Source organism: Emys orbicularis, chromosome 8, assembly GCF_028017835.1.
Source record: "Emys orbicularis isolate rEmyOrb1 chromosome 8, rEmyOrb1.hap1, whole genome shotgun sequence".
Lineage (NCBI taxonomy): Eukaryota > Metazoa > Chordata > Testudines > Emydidae > Emys > Emys orbicularis.
In genome coordinates, this window is record NC_088690.1 from 60,844,282 (window position 1) to 60,861,623 (window position 17,342).

The 17,342-nt window shown below is 54.2% G+C and overlaps 1 protein-coding gene across 1 annotated transcript in view; it reads left to right on the top strand.

The window, feature by feature from the left end:
* Positions 1–17,342, top strand: part of ASTN1 (astrotactin 1) — a 209,462-nt gene that overhangs the window by 116,643 nt on the left and 75,477 nt on the right. Inside the window, exon 8 of the mRNA XM_065409136.1 lies at positions 2,018–2,102. Within this exon, the coding sequence (XP_065265208.1) occupies positions 2,018–2,102 (85 nt within the window). The remainder of the gene's footprint in view (positions 1–2,017; positions 2,103–17,342) is intronic.

Here is a 17,342-nt window from a genome sequence, read left to right on the forward strand (position 1 = left end):
TGATGCTGCACACAGGGTATCTGTTAGCACGGAAGCTGGCTTTTTTAGAGCAGCAAGCTGCAAACGGATTGGGCTAGAGTAGCCAGGCAAAATCTTTGCCCCAAACTGAGAGAAATCTTTTTGGTGAGGCCTCTGCTATGCTGGGTTCTGTCATGTAAAGGGGATGAAATTCCCCTTACAGTCAGCCAGCATGAAGCTCATCATGGTCTTAAGTGGTCTAGTGCATAGTTCTTTTGTTGGTGTAACCCACTGTTTGCTGTAGGAGCTTCTAACTGCAGGGCTTTTTTTAGCTTATGCTTTAGCTCTGGAGGTTCTGGTTCAAACCCCAGGTACAACCATGATGGTGGGCATCACCCTGGACTCCTGCATGGGGTGAATTTCATCTAGGAGGTGGAAGTGCTGAAATAGCATGTGATAGAGCCTGTCCTTGTAGTGCTTCTGGTCTGATCAGAGGCAAGAAATACTGGAAAGCGCATGAGCAATATGGAAATACTGGAAAGCGCATGAGCAATATGGAATTTCAGGTTGTCTGCGCTTTGCTTTACTGTGATACCATTCATATGCTTCATTTTTATTTAAAATAAAAGCAAGGCCATTCTGCAGGGAACAAAATAGTAGCATTAAAGTTGAGTATTTAAATGTGTCTGAGTCAGGAAATTCAAATATTAATGACTAACTTGGCTTCCTAAAGATAGGCTCATTAATCCATATTCAGGCAACTACACCCAACTCTTCAGAAGTATTTAGATGCCTCACATCCACTGATTTCACCTAAATACCTTTAAAAATCTGAGCTCTAAATAGTAGCTTGTTTTTCAGAGAAACTGAGCAGCCCCAGATCCCCTGGAAGCCAATGGTTGCTGCAGATGCGCAACACCTTTCTAAGTCAGCCTGCTTATTTGGGTGTCTAAATACGGGTTTAGGTGTCTAACTTTAGATGCCTAAATTTGAAAGTATTGGTCAAATATTCCCACAGCTACTGTAACATGGCCACATAAAATATATTTTGTAAGGTATAAATGCACTAGCCTAAACAGTAATCCAAACCACAGTGGTACATATGTTGTTGTAATTTGACCAAGATAATTGTGCTCTGGGAATGTTAATTTTGAATTTTCCTGATGCTTGGGTGCTGAAATTCACCCTATTTACATTGTTGCATGACAGTGCACTGAGTTTATAACACATAATAATGATGTTTAACATTTTCTTCTTTAAGACCCTGCTCTAGCAAAGCATTTATACACGTCCTTAGCTTTCAGCACTTAAATATTCCCAGTGAAGCCCTTAAAGTTAAGCATGTGTTTAAGAGCTGTGCTGGACTGGGACCTAAAGCACTTTATAAATATTAACTAACCAAGAGCCAGATTCGGCCTACTCTTACGTGGCTTCACAGTGTGTGTGTGTGTATGTATGTATGTGTGTGTGTGTGAAAAAAGGAGCTTTCCCCCCCTTCACAGTCCATGTAATAAATGGTGAGAATTATACTCACCATACTCAAGGAAGTGCAAGGGCTGCTCCCTAATTATGGCCCTGGGGAATGCCCCAAAGAGGCCATCGAGGACAGGGAAGGGGGTGGTGTGGTGGCCCCTGTCACTGGCTGTGCTCTGAACTCTATTCTGAGCATTTGCTGGTTTTGTACAACCACCAGCTCCCAGCCTTTAGACCAGGGGTCAGAGGCTGCCGCTGACAGTTGTAGCAAGGTCTGGAGGGAGGAGAAGAGGAGACAGTATTTGGTGTGAGGGCTCACCTCTGCCACGGCACCACCTGTAGATCTCTGGGAGGGATGGAGTTAATGCAGTTACACAATCTGTGCACTTCAGCCTCTGGCACCTGGAGGTGGGATTTCCTGATGTAATAACCCTGCCTGTTGTGAGCCCCCATGGAGCCCACAGACTCCCATTAGCAGGGTTCATTCGGAGCACAGGATCAGACCTTGGTCCATCTAGTCTAGTAGCCTGTCTCCAGCAGTGGCCAGTACAATTCATTCTCTTATTTTACCTCTCTCCATTCCTAGGTGAGTGCCTTTGCTATGAGGGTTACATGAAGGACCCGGTGCACAAGCATCTCTGCATCCGGAACGAGTGGGGCACGAACCAGGGGTAAGTTTGATGACCACAAATAGCAAGACATTGTACTGACTTTATGAACGTTCCCTGTTGGGGCAACCCCATGGATGGGTAGTCAGTGGGTGTAGAGGAGCAGACTCACCCCTGCAGCGCCTCCTGCTGGTGACTTCTGGGAATTAGCTCTTCCAGCATCCTGGAGCGCCCTCTGCAGGCCAGTGGTCCGCCTGTCCTCTGGCCCCCATGTCCCTCCCAGACCCCAGTGCCTTTGTATCTGGGGTGCTGCCCCCTGGCAGTACACCCCTCAGTACTAGGGTCTCCCCTCCCTGGGGAACCCCCACCCACTATCCCTACCTCACCTCAGAATAAAGCCACTGCCAGTCATCGTCTAGCCCCACATCCTGGGGCAGACTGCAGTATCAGCCTACTCATCACTGGCAAGGTTGGGTTTGGACCTGCTGCCTTGGCCTGTCCCTGGGCTGCCCTCTGCAACCCCCAGTACTCCTTGGCCTAATACTAGGCCACAGCCTGGGGCTTTCCAGGCTGGAGCTCCCCAGCTCTTCAGCCTTTCCCCAGCCCTGCTCCACTCAGGTACTCTATCTCTAACTCGCTGCAGCCAGGCCCTTCTCCCTCTGAAGGCAGAGAGAGACTGTTTGGGCTCCTGGCTCCCAGCCTTCTTATACAGGCCAGCTGTGGCCTGATTGGGGTGTGGCCCAGCTGTGGCTGCTTCCCCAATTAGCCTTGTAGCTTTTCCTTTGCCCCAGCCCTGCTCCCTGGCTGTTTTAAGCCCTTCAGGGCAGGAGCGGGGGACCACCCCGCTACAGTGGGATTGAGCCACGTGCCCCTGGATCTAAAAGCAAGAGTCTCTACTGCTTGAGGTAAAGGACCAGCAGGCTTGGGTGCAGTAGTAGACTCATACACTGCTCAGTAGGATCCGGCCACTAGAGGTGGATAAAGAGACTTATTTGGTCAGCATGTTCCATGGTTACTTTCTTTTGGTCCAGACTCTTGGAAGGTGCATTTACAGGGTAACAACCATGAGAAATAGGCAGGATGGGCTTTATAAAGGACAAAACCTGCCAGACAAACAAGGTGGGTTTTTCTGAGTGAGTCAGACAATTAGCGGACAGTGGGAACACAGCTCTACGTCTTGTAGAGTATCTGGGGTTCAGCAAAGCATTTGCTGTAGTGTCTGTCGCATGACATCTTCCTGGAAGGATGAATGGGATTTGGCTTGGAGAAGCGTTATGTCAAGGTCTGTATAGTCTGCAGCAAGCTGGATCTCAGCTCTGTGGCAAAGGCCTTGGGGTTCTGGAGTGCAACAGAATAGAAATATTGCAATAAGGTAAATAAAAAAAAGTGAGAGGTTTATATTTAATTAAATATGAAAAGGAATAACCCAGTCTGCACAGAACTCTTGCTGTTCATTTGTGTTTTACATTCACTGGGCTGAATCCTCAGCAGGTGCCTGTTTAGACCAGCTGATGATCTGGACCAATGTGTTTCATGGCACCCGTTAATTTTCAGCATGCAACAGAGCTTTGTGCTGCTGGTGTAGAGCTGCACTGTGGAAGTTGTCAGCTGGCTAGGGCACAGCTGGCGTCCAGGGAAGGGGTGGGAGGCTGTTGGGGGTTGGGAGAGAAGCAGGTTAGCTGGGTATTTTTGCACAAACGATCAGCAGTGAACAATATTGACACTGAAACGATCATTGTTAGGTTTCAGATCAGACAGCCCAGTGAGATTAATAGAATTGGTCACCACCTTTCTAAACCCCAGTATCTGCCGACCACATTCTATCACTCTGCACTCCGCTCACATTTGGAATGTTACGCTGGCAAACACAAGTGCTAAAAACATGTTTTATTAAATGAATGCTGACAATATTTCTGTGGCAGTGGGTGGATTCTTTGGCTGTGAAACTGTGGGACCCTTGAGTACTGTCATGGGAACTGAACACCCCTCAAAGAGAGGGTCAGGGGAATGGCAATGCACAGAATTTGGGAGTGGGGTCCAGTGGCTTGTTGCAAGGGAGGTGGTTCTGTCTCGACTTAATTAACATTTTCAATTAACAGTAATAATCAACAACAAATTTGATCCAAGGACAGCAGTGTGCTTTATACTGTAACCTCCTATCACCCTGGCAGGCCGGTGAGCATTATTGTAATCTTGCTCATGAGTATGGGAACCACTGTTCTCTGCTAAATGGGATCAGAACAGAGCAGCGGGTGACGGCTCTGCGCTGCTAGCCTTGGCCAAACCCAGAGAGCTGCTGAGCACCCCCATCTCCTCCCTTCGGGATTTGCCCTGTCGATTAATTAACAGTGGCTGATTCTACTGGTGGCGCTAACGGTTAATGTGTGTGACTCCATTGCCCTCTAGTGGATGGCTGCAGCCTAGGGAGAAGATAGAAGGGGTACCGACTGTGGAGATTCTCCTTTGAGCTCAAGTGGCCGGTCCCTGTGCAGCTGGAGGTTCCGAGTTCTGTCCCTGCTGCCGCAAAGTTCTAGGGAGCCATGCTGAGCGGCATTGGGATATCTGTGCAGTCCTAGGAGACCATGGGTTTGTTACAGTGTCATGGAGTAGTCCAGGGTTACCAAGGGAGGCAGCTCTTCAGCATCCCTCTTCACTGCCATGGCTACGAGACCATCCTCCCCTCCTTAGTTCAGCGCTCTGGAAAAGGGGATGAAAAAGCACATTTATTCTATTGGCAGATGCTACGAAACCAAGAGGTGTTTTTTGAACACCAGGGGGAAGAGATAATGAATATAGAGGGACCCAGAGAGATTAGAATCACAGCTAAGAAATAACATAATGAGATGCAGTCCGGGAAAATGCAAGCTAATGAATTTGAGGGAAAATAACTTGCAGTGCAGAGCTGCATGAAGAAAGTGAAGTGGCAACGCTGAAAGCGAGATGGGGCTGATTGCCTACATTGCATTACATCGGAGCGGCGGGAGCCCGATTTTCAGAGTTGCTGATGTGGGCATCTCAGAGCAGTGCTGGACAGCAGAATTTCCAGTGTATTATGAGAGCTGCTTAAGTGTGCTGGAAATTTGTCGAATTAGATACCTGATCACTGTGTTGTGGGGAAAAGAATAAGACAGACAGGTTGCTGCAGGTCTTAGTACTTAGCGGCTAAACGGCGAAAGTGTTTTGGTTTTCAGCCAAACAAAAAATCGGGTTTCAATTAAAGTCAAAATTTTCCAAACATGTTCGTTTGTGTCTAAATGTTCAATGGAACTCCCTCGCCCTCCCCAGTTTTGGAGTCTAAGATCCAGATCCTCAGTTGGTGTGGATCATCACAGTCAAACAGCTGAAGCTCTGGCCCTGTACGTCTCGGTTCTTTTCTTTCTGTCCAAACAAAATGTTAGGCCTTTAAACAATATGCATTTTAAATTGGCTAAATGCAAATGTATACATCTGGAAACAAAGAATGTAGGCCATACTCACCAGGAACCCTAGGAACCCATAGGGGACTCTATCCTGGGAAGCAGTGACTCTCAAAACCTGTCTTGGTGGATAATCAGCTGAACATGAGCTCCCAGTGTAAAGCTGGGGTCAAAAGGGCTAATGCCATCCTTGGATGCATAAACAGGTGAATCTAGAGTAGGATCACAGAGGTTATTTTGCCTCTGTATTGGCACTGGTGCGAGTGCTGCTGGAACACTGTGTCCAGTTCTGGTATCCACAATTCAAGAAGGACATTGATACATTAGAGAGGGTTCAGAGAAAAGTCTAACATGATCCAGTGGCTGGAAGTTGAAGCTAGACAAATTCAGACTGGAAATAAGGTGTACATTTTTAACGGTCAGAGTAATTAACCATTGGAACAATTTATCAAGGGTCGGGGTGGATTCTCCATCACTGACAATTGTTAAATTCAGATTGGATGGTTTTTTTTTAAAAGATCTGCTCTAGGCATTATTTGGGAAGTTGTCTGGCTTGCGCTATACTCAAGATCAGATCAGATGGTTCCTTCTGGCCTTGGAATCTGTTACTAAAGAGAGCCACCATCATGTAAGGCCCACCACAAAAACGTGTGAGCTGTTGTCGGAGGTATTGCCATTGTGTGGCCTTGTGATGACAGGGCCGAGCAAAGGGGACAAGTGAAGAAATCTATCCAAAAGGAGTTCAGGTCCCCAAGCAGGTCTAACTGGCTAAATGCGTGTGCATGTGTGTCCTTCCCCGGCCAGCTGGGAGATGGATTTTCCCTTAAAGGAGAAGAATAGGGCAGTGGTTTTCAAACTTTTTTTCTGGGGACCCAGTTGAAGAAAATAGTTGATGACTGTGACCCAACAGAGCAGGGGTATGGAGTGTGGGAGGGGCTCAGGGCTGGGGCAGAGGGTTGGGGTGCAGGGGTGAGGGCTGCGGGGTAGGGCCAGGAATGGGGTTCAGGGTGTGGGAGGGGGCTCTGTGCTGGGGCAGGGGGTTGGGGTGCGTGAGGGGGTCAGGGCTCTGGGCTGGGGGTGCAGGCTCTGTGGTGGGGCCGGGGATGAGGGGTTTGGGGTGCAGAAAGGGGTTCTGGGTTTGGGGGGGCTCAGGGCTGAGGCAGGGGATTGGGGCACGGGGTTGGGGCGTGGACTTACATCCGGTGGCTCCCAGTCAGTGGTGCAGCCGGATGCAGAGGCAGGCTTCCCCGCCTGTCCTGGCACCGCGGACAGCACGGCGTCCGGAAGCGGCCTGCAGCAGGTCCGGCTCCTAGGCAGAGGCGCGCAAGCAGCTCTGCATGGCTCTCGCCCACAGGCACTCCCCCCTCAGCTCCCGCGGAGCCAGTGCTTGGGGCAGGGCAGCGCGCAGAGCCCCGTAGCCCCCCTGCGTAGAAGCTGGACCTGCTGCTGGCCTCTTCCAGGGCGCAGCGCAGTGTCGGAACAGGTAGGCACTAGCCTGCCTTAGCTGGGCAGCACCCCCGATGGGACATTTAACGTCCCGGTCGGCAGTGCTGACCTGAGCTGTTAGGGTCCCTGGGTGCTGAGCAAGGTGACCCAGTGCCTTACATGCCACGACCCAGTACTGGGTCGTGACCCAAACTTTGAAAAACACTGGAATAGGGGACTCCCAGCTGGGTCATTTTTTTCTCCCTGTGCAGTGCTGGTCCTGGTTAAGCCACTGACCAAGGACCTGCGCCTCCCACTCCAGATTCTCCACCTGCCAGACAAGAGTAGTAGCCCTGTGGGATCAACACTCCCTCCTCAGCAGCAGGATGAGCTCTTCCTCCTGTTTTAATAGAAAAGAGGGAGTTGCACTTGCCTTCACTGTGCCCCACTATTAGCCATCTCCTCCCCATGCAGTGGTCACACTGGCTTTTTTCGTTTGCTCGTGATGCCATGCAGCTATCTCCAGGGTCATGTCAATTTGTATTATCTTTCTGCCATTGTTGCCTGAGAATCTCTCCCTCCTCCATACCTTCCCAAATCCTTTTGGCTTTAAAGGATTGCAGATTTGCATGCATTTCCATATATTTGCATAAATACAGGCACAAACCTTCAGAAGCCGATGCCTTCCCATTTTCAAGCTATTCTGAAATGCCCCAGCATGGGGAGATAATTGCATGGCTTTGTGTGGGGCCCAGAATGCTTGATGGATTCTGCATAGAGCAGGCCTGCACAACTCGTAAAGCGGCGAGGGCCATATTACTCCAAAGAAAATAGCCGAGGGCCGAAACCCCCCGGCCGTACTGAAACGCCCCCCCCCCCGCGCCACCCCAGCCCCGCCGAACCCCATCTCCCCCCCCCCAGCGCCGCCCAGCCCCCGTGTAAGCAAGCAGGACTCACCCCGGCGGCGCCTCCTGCTGGTCTTCTCGGGAATTAGCTCATCCAGCCGTTGGAGGGTCCGGGGGCATTAGCTGCCTTCCCCGCGGAGCCTCTGGCTCCCCGGCCCGCTGGAGCGCAGCCGAGCGGGAGAGGTGCGGGGCTCCCCGGCAGCGGCGGGGAAGTTTATCGGTTTGGGGGACCCTGACCGGCTCCTCGCCCCTGTACGCCGGCCGCCCCGCCTGGGACAAATCTCGCCCCGGCAGCCCCTCTCCGCCGCGTGTCTCTGATGGGTGGCCCACACCCCCGGGCCGCGCCGCCCACCCGGGCCCTGCCCACTCCGCGCTGCCCCCGGACGCACCGTGCTGCCCCGTGGGCTGCAGGGCTGGAGCAGCCGCCGTGCTGCACTGCAGCGCTCCCGGCCCCGGCCGGCCATGGCCCGTGTGCCCAGGCTGCTGCACAGGGGCATCTCCTCCCCAGGCCCGGCTCGGGATCCAATGGGGCAGTGAGGGGGCGGGGCGGGGCTGGGGGCAGGGATTTGGGGAGAGATCCAATGGGGGAAGGAGGAGGCGGAGTGGGGCGGGGGGGGGGTGAGAGCCCCTCCGGGCTCCGCCTGTGCGCCGGAGCAGAGGGCAAAATTGTTTGTTTGTCCAGTGTCCCGACCGAACATCGTTCAGGACGCGGGACAAACAAGCAAATATCAGGACAGTCCCGATAAAATCGGGACGGCTGGTCATCCTAGCGCCGCGTCCAGGAGCAGCCCTGGACAGCGCTGCAGCGGCGCTGCTCCAGAGAGGCCTGAGCTCCTCCCGCTCAGAGCCGTGTGGTAAGAGGGCGGGGCTGCGAGCTGCAGCCGAGCAGCGGGAGCTCACGTCCCGCTGGAGCCAGGCTGCTGCAGCGCTGTCCAGGGCCGCTCCTGGACGCGGCGCGCTGAGGCTCTGGGAGGCGGGGGAGGCGGGGGTTAGCAGCATGGTAAGGCTCTCTGAGCTGGGCATCCCCCCCCAGCCCTGACCCCCAGCTCCGAGCACAGCCCCTGTGAGCTGAGCAGCCCCCGACCCCATCCCCCAGCAGCCCTGACCCCCAGCTCCGAGCACAGCCCCTCTGAGCCGGACACCCCCTGAACCCAGCCCCCCCCCCGGCCCTGACCCCTAGCTCCGAGCCCAGCCCCTCTGAGCTAAGCACCCCCCGACCCCATCCCCCAGCAGCCCTGACCCCCAGCTCCGAGCACAGCCCCTCTGAGCCAGACACCCCCCCCCAACCCCATCCCCCCGCAGCCCTGACCCCTAGCTCTGAGCCCAGCCCCTCTGAGCTGGACATCCCCCTGACCCGGACATCCCCCTGACCCCAGCCCCCGTGAGCTGCGGCTAGAGCCCAGGCCAGATGCCTCCCCCCTCGCTCGGACTTACCAGGTCTGCCTCGTGCCCAGCCAGCGCTTCCCGCCTCAGCAGCCCCGGAAGTGACGCTGGACGCCAGGCAGGAGGCGCGGGAGATGGCGACGCGCAGGGCCGGCTCTGGCTTTTTTGCCGCCCCAGGCAAAAAAGCCTCCGGCGGCCCCCCGCCCACGGGGGGGGGCGGAGCCCGGGGGGGGGAGGGCGGCCGGAGCCCGGGGGGGAGGGTGGCCGGAGCCCCGGCGGGGGCTCCGCTCTCCCCCCGGCGGCCGGGGGCAGGGCGCCGGAGGGGAGGGCGGCCGGAGCCCTGGGAGGAGGGCGGCGAGCCCCGGTGGGGGCTCGGCTCTCCCCCCCCCCCGGCGGCCAGAGCGTCGGGGGCAGGGCGGCGAGAGGGCGGCGAGCCCCGGCTGGGGCTCGGCTCTCCCCCCGGCGGCCAGAGCGCAGGGCGGCGAGCCCCGGCGGGGGCTCGGCTCTTCCCCCGCCCCCCCCCTGGCGGCCAGAGCGCCGGGGGCAGGACGGCGAGCCCCAGCGGGGGCTCGGCTCTCCCCCCGGCGGCCAGAGCGCCGGGGGCAGGGCGGCGAGCCCCGGCTGGGGCTCGGCTCTCCCCCCGGTGACCAGAGCGCCGGGGGCAGGGCGGCGAGAGGGCGGTGAGCCCCGGCCGGGGCTCGGCTCTCCCCCCCCCGCGGCCAGAGCGCCGGGGGCAGGGCGGCGAGCCCCGGCTGGGGCTCGGCTCTCCCCCCGGCGGCCAGAGCGCCGGGGGCAGGGCGGCGAGAGGGCGGCGAGCCCCGGCTGGGGCTCGGCTCTCCCCCCCCCCGCGGCCAGAGCGCCGGGGGCAGGGCGGCGAGAGGGCGGCGAGCCCCGGCTCTCCCCCCGGCGGCCAGAGCACAGGGCGGCAGCCGGGGGGAGGGCGCGGGGGGAGGGCGGCCAGAGCGCCGGGGGGAGGGCGGTGAGCCCGGCTGTGGTCCCGCTCTCCCCGGCGGCCCGAGCGCCGCGCCGCCCCCCTCCAGGTGCCGCCCCAAGCACCAGCTTGGTTGCCTGGTGCCTGGAGCCGGCCCTGGCGACGCGTGTGCAGGGGGGGGGGCTGACCTCACAGCCCGCGGTGGGGGGCAGTTTCCGAGTTCACCCCCTGCCCGGGGGGCCGACCTCACAGCCCCGCGCGCCGCGCTCTGACTGCCCTGACAGTCAGAAGCGCGGCTACCGGGTTCGCCCCCTGCCGGCGGGGGGGGGAGGGGGGGCGACCTCAGCCCCGCGCGCCGCGCTCTGACTGCCCTGACAGTCAGAAGCGCGGGGCAGGGGGCGAATCCGGCAGCCGCGCTTCTGACTGTCAGGGCAGTCAGAGCGCGGCGCGCGGGGCTGAGGTCGCCCCCCCCCCCCGCGCGCCGCGCTCTGACTACCCTGACAGTCAGAAGCGCGACTGCCGGGTTCGCCCCCTGCCGGCGGGGGGGGGGGGACCTCAGCCCCGCGCGCCGCGCTCTGACTGCCCTGACAGTCAGAAGCGCGGCGAACCCGGCAGCCGCGCTTCTGACTGTCAGGGCAGTCAGAGCGCGGCGCGCGGGGCTGAGGTCGCCCCCCCCCGCGCGCCGCGCTCTGACTGCCCTGACAGTCAGAAGCGCGGCTGCCGGGTTCGCCCCCTGCCGGGGGGGGGGGTCAGAGCGCGGCGCGCGGGGCTGTGAGGTCGGGCCCCCCGGGCAGGGGGTGAACCCGGAAACCGCCCCCCACCGCTTGCCCGCGGGCCGCACAGTGGGCCCACGCGGGCCGCGTGTTGTGCAGGCCTGGCATAGAGATAGATTAAGTCACCAGAGCCTGATGAAATACATCCTAGAATACTCAAGGAGCTGACTGAGGAGATAGCTCATCAATGGCTACTAGCCAGGATGGGCAGAAGCTGGGAATGGACAACAGGGGATGGATCATTTGATGATTACCTGTTCTGTTCATTCCCTCTGGGGTACCTGGCATTGGCCACTGTCAGAAGACAGGATACCGGGCTAGGTGGATCTTTCGTCTGACTCCGTATGGCCGTTCTTATCTGAGCCATCAGTGATGGTCTTAGAAAAGTCATGGAAGACTAGAGAGATTTCAGAGGACTGGAAAAGGGCAAATATAGTGCCAATCTATAACAAGGGGAATAAGGACAATCCAGGGAGTTACAAACCAGTCAGCTTAACTTCAGTACCCAGAAAGATAATGGAGCAAATAATTAAGCAGTCAATTTGCAAACACCTAAAAGAGAATAGGGTGATAAGTAACAGTCAACATGGATTTGTCAAGAACAAATTGTGTCAAACCAACCTAATAGCTTTCTTTGACAGGGTAACAAGCCTTGTGGATAGGGGGAAGCGATAGATACGGTATATCTTAACCTGAGTAAGGGTTTTGATACTGTCTTGCATGACCTTCTCATAAACAAACTAGAGAAATACAACCTAGATGGAGCTACTATGAGGTGGGTCCATAACTTGTTGGAAAACCATTCCCAGAGAGTAGTTATCAGGTGTTCACAGTCATGCTGGAAAGGCATATTGAGTAGGGTCACTTCTGGGTCCGGTTCTGTTCAATACCTTCATTAATGATTTAGATAATGGCATAGAGAGTACACTTATAAAGTTTGTGGATGATACCAAGCTGGGAGGGGTTGCAAGTACTTTGGAGGATAGGATTAAAATTCAAAATGATCTGGACAAACTAGAGAAATGAGCTGAACAAAGCAGGATGAAATTCAATAAGGACAAATGCAAAAATACTCCACTGAGTAAGGAACAATCAGTTGCACACATACAAAAATGGGAAATGACTGCCTAGGAAGGAGTACTGCGGAAAGGAATCTGGGGTCATACTGTATCACAAATTAAATATGAGTCAACAGTGTAACACTGTTGCAGAAAAAGGGAACATCATTCTGGGATGTATTAGCAGGAATGTTGTAAGCAAGAAGTAATTCTTCCACTCTACGCTGCGCTGATTTTTCTTCAACTGGAGTACTGTGTCCATATTTCAGGAAAGATGTGGACAAATTGGAGAAAGTACAGAGAAGAGCAACAAAAATGATTAAAGGTCTAGAAAACATGACCTATAAGGGAAGACTGAAAAACCTGAGTTTGTTTAGTCTGGAGATGAGATGACTCAGGAGGGACATGATAACAGTTTTCAAGTACATAAAAGGTTGTTACAAGTAGGAAGGAGAAAAATTGTTCTCCTTAACCTCTGAGGATAGGACAAGAAGCAATGGGCTTAAATTGCAGCAAGGGAGGTTTAGGTTGGACATTAGGAAAAACTTCCTAACTGTCAGGGTGGTTAAGCACTGGAATAAATTGCCTAGGTACAGTAACTCCTCACTTAATGTCATCCCGGTTAATGTTGTTTCGTTGTTACATTGCTGATCAATTAGGGAACACGCTCGTTTAAAGTTGTGCAATGCTCCCTTATAACGTTGTTTGGCAGCCGCCTGCTTTGTCCACTGCTTGCAGAAAGAGCAGCCCATTGGAGCTAGCTGGTGGGGGCTTGGAACCAGGGTGGACCGGCAGCTGCCCAGCAGACTACCAATTGCTGGCAGTTCAGCTGTCCCTCCTCCCACTGCTGTGTGCTGCTACTGCCCTGTGCCTTGGAGCTGCTCCCGGGAGCCTCCTGTTTGCTGTGCAGGGGAGGGGGGAGGAGAGGGGCTAATGTCAGGGTGTCCCCCTCCCCCTTACTCCTGTCCCCCACTTACCCCTTCTCCATATAGAGCAGGGTGGGACAGGACAGGGCTCAGGACAGAGAGAGCTTGCTGGCCGCAGCTGCTGCCTCAACTTCCTGATTTTTTAAAGGCAATGTATTTAGAGTGGTGTCAGCGTACTTAAAGGGGCAATGCGCATCTCTCTCTCTCTCTCCCCCACACACAGGGAGTGTGTCTCTGTCTCTGTCTGCCATGCTGTCTCCCCTCCCTCCATTCCTGCTGCCTTGTAGAGTGTGAGGCTACATTAACAACAACGTGTTAACCCTTGAGGGCTCAGCCAAATGCTAGTTCATCATTTAGCAGTAAGGCATTCCCCGGGAAATATCCCACCCTCTTCCACCCTCTAACTTCATCACCTCAACCAAGCTTCACAGTCATCATTGCTGTGTACATATTGTGTGTGTGTGTGTGTGTGTGTGTAGATATAGATCTATAGATATAGATATATAATTTTTTGTCTGGTGAAAAAAATTTCCCTGGAACCTAACCCCCCCCATTTACATTAATTCTTATGGGGAAATTGGATTTGCTTAACATCGTTTCACTTAAAGTCGCATTTTTCAGGAACATAACAACAACGTTAAGCGAGGAGTTACTGTAGGTTGTGGAATGTCCATCATTAGAGATTTTTTAAGAGTAGGTTAGACAAACACCTGTCTGAGATGGTTTAGGTAATACTTAGTCCTGCTGTGAATGTAGGGGACTGGACTAGATGACTTCTCAAGGCTCCATCCAGTCCTACAATTCTATGATTAAAAGCATCTAGGCCATATTTCTCATATTGTTCCTATGGATGGATTTTAAGACTAGGAGGACACATTAGGATCATCTAGTCTGATCTCCTGCATAACAAGGGCCAGAGAATCTAACCCAGTAATTCCTGAGTCAAGCTCACAGCTTCTGTCTGAGCTAGAGCATCTCTCTTAGAAAGACATCTAGTCTGGTCTTAGCCTATTCTTTTCCATGGTGACATGCCATAAGAAGATAAAAGGAGAAGAGTACTGGTTAACCTCTTCATGAAGCCTCAGAACATCAAAGGGTGGGGAGCAATGCAGAAAGCAAGCCGTTTGAAACAGGTCTGTGTTGCTGGCCATAGGACTTGTCTAGACTAGGGAAGTGTGTCACACGTTATATTAAGATTTCTTTTGTAAGTAGTGTATAAATGGTTGATAAATGCTGCTGTAGAATCCAACAGGTCAATAGGTTGTTTATAACCATGCTTTCTCACCATTTTTAACACCTTCTGCTCTGTTTTTAATCATCTATAGTCCATGCTGCTCATGTCGGTAACCCTAGGAATCTTTTATGAACCCTTCATTAAACCATTTATAAATTGGACTGTCGTAGAATGGGTGGCAGAATTTTGTGCCTGTGTAGCTACCGTAATATAGTTACATTAATGCACACTTCTAACATAGACATCCTGCTCTGATGCAAGTCCCATCTTCGCCAGCATAGTGCGTGTACATTGATGCTTGCACTGTGGTAGCCGTACTGGTGCAAAAAATCCCAGGATAAGCATGGTCTTAGAAGAACTGGTAGGGACTTCTGAAGATGGAACATGGAAAGCCAAGAATTCTCCACCACCTCTACATTCCCTTTCAGAAGCGTTTCTCTCTGACCTCGGGAACTCCCTGAAAAATCCCACGGTCTCAGAGCAAATGTCAGACTCAGACAGGGTGAGATAAGAAACCTGGAAAGTGAGGATCAAAACAGAAAGAGAGCTGGGAATGATGGCTTGTGAAAGCGTCTGGAGTGGGCAGAGGACTCGGCAACAGTTCAATGCCAGGAATGTCTGCTGACATCGGAGCCCACTTCTCTCTTCCCCCCACTTACTGCTCATCCAGCTGCCCGGCCACTCTGACACCTCCCTCTCTCTTCTCTCCAGCTCTGCAATCCCTGCATTGACCCTGACCCACTGGGTATCTTCTCTTAGAACAGAGGTGAGCAAACTACGGCCCGCGGGCCACATGCGGCCCAAGTGACCATCCTGCCCGGCCCTGAGCCCTCAGCTCCTCCTCCTCCCCCGCAGCCTCAGCTCACTACACCGCCGGCACAACGTTCTGGGTGGCAGGGCTGCAAGCTCCTGGGGCAGCGCAGCTGCAGAGCCGTGGCCTGACCCAGTGGTCTGTGCTGTGTGGTGGCGTGGCTGTCTGTCCTGGTGCTCTGGACAGTGCGGTTGTAGCTCTGCCAGCCACTGGCGCTCCAGACAGCGTGGTTAAGGGGGCAGGGGAGTTCGGGATAGTCATCAGGGGGCGGGGGTGTGGATAGGGGTTGGGACGGTCAGAGGGCATGAAATGGGGGGGGTTGAATGGGGGCAGGAGTCCCAGGGGGGCAGTCAGGAAGGAGAGGGGTGGTTGGATGGGGCAGAGGTCCCGGGGGGAGCAGTCAGGAATGAGAGGAGGGGTTGGATCGGGCGGCGGGGGGCAGTTAGGGGCAAGGGGTCTGGGGGCGGTCAGGGGACAGGGAGCGGTGGGGGGGGGTGGATGGGGCAGGAGTCCTGGGGGGGCTGTCAGGGGACAGGGAACAGTGGGGTTGGATGGGGCAGGAGTCCCGGGGGGCCGTCGGGGGCGAGAAGCAGGGAGGGTCGGATAGGGGGCGTTGGCCGGGCCATGCCTGGCTGTTTGGGGAGGCACAGCCTCCCCTAGCTGGCCCTCCATACAATTTTGGAAACCTGATGTGGCCCTCAGGCCAAAAAGTTTGCCCGCCTCTGTCTTAGAATCATAGAAGATTAGGGTTGGAAGAGATCTCAGGAGGTCATCTAGTCCAATCCCCTGCTCAAAGTAGGACCAATACCAACTAAATCATCTCAGACAGGGCTTTGTCAAGCCAGGACTTAAAACCTCTAAGGATGGAGATTCCACCACCTCCCTAGGTAACCCATTCCAGTGCTTCACCACCCTCCTAGTGAAATAGTGTTTCCTAATATCCAACCTAGACCTCCCCCACTGCAACTTGAGACCATCACTCCTTGTTCTGTCATCTGCCACCACTGAGAACAGCCAAGCTCCATCCTCTTTGGAACCCCCCTCACTCTTCTTTTCTGCAGACTAAACAAGCCCAGTTCCCTCAGCCTCTCCTCGTAAGTCCTCTGCCCCAGCCCCCTGATCATTTTCGTTGCCCTCCGCTGGACTCTCTCCAATTTGTCCACATCCTTTCTGTAGTGGGGGGCCCAAAACTGGACTCAATACTCCAGATGTGGCCTCTCACCAGTGCCGAATAGAGGGGAATAATCACTTCCCTCGATCTGCTGGCAATGCTCCTACTAATGCAGCCCAGTATGCCATTAGCCTTCTTGACAACAAGAAGACTCATATCCAGCTTCTCATCCACTGTAATCCCCAGGTCCTTTTCTGCAGAACTGCTGCTAAGCCAGTTGGTCCCCAGCCTGTAGCAGTGCATGGGATTCTTCCGTCCTAAGTGCTGGACTCTGCACTTGTCCTTGTTGAACCTCATCAGATTTCTTTTGGCCCAATCCACCAATTTGTCTAGGTCACTCTGGATCCTATCCCTACCCTCCGGTGTGTCATCCGTGAACTTGCTGAGGGCGCAATCTATCCCATCATCCAGATCATTAATAAAGATGTTGAACAAAACCGGCCCCAGGACCAATCCCTGGGGCACTCCGTTTGATACCGGCTGCCAACTAGACATCGAGCCATTGGTCACTACCCGTTGAGCTGGATGATCTAGCCAGCTTTCTATCCACCTTATAGTCCATTCATCCAATCCATACTTTTTTAACTTGCTGGCAAGAATACTGTGGGAGACTGTATGAAAAGCTTTGCTAAAGTCAAGATATATCACGTCCACTGCTTTCCCCATATCCACAGAGCCCGTTATCTCATCATAGAAGGCAATCAGGTTGGTGAGGCATTACTTGCCCTTGGTGAATCCATGTTGACCGTTCCTGATCACCTTCCTCTCCTCCAAGTGCTTTAAAATGGTTTCCTTTAGGACCTGCTACATGATTTTTCCAGGGACTGAGGTGAGGCTGACCAGTCTGTAGTTCCCCGGGTTCTCCTTCTTCCCTTTTTTAAAGATGGGCACTATATTTTGCCTTTTTCCAATCGTCTGGGACCTCCCCCGATCGCCGCGAGTTTTCAAAGATAATGGCCAGTGGCTCTGCAGTCACATCAGCCAATTCCCTCAGCCCCCTCGGATGCGTTAGATCTGGACCCATGGAATTGCGCATGTCCAGCTTTTTAAAATAGTCCTTAACCTGTTCTTTCACCACTGAGGGCTGCTCACCTCCTCCCCATACTGTGTTGCCCAGGACAGCAGTGTGGGAGCTGACCTTGTCTGTGAAGACGGAGGCAAAAAAAGCATTGAGTACTTCAGCTTTTTCCACATCATCTGTCACTAGGTTGCCTCCCCCATTCATTAAGGGTCCCACGCTTTCCCTGACCTTTTTCTTGTTGCTAACATA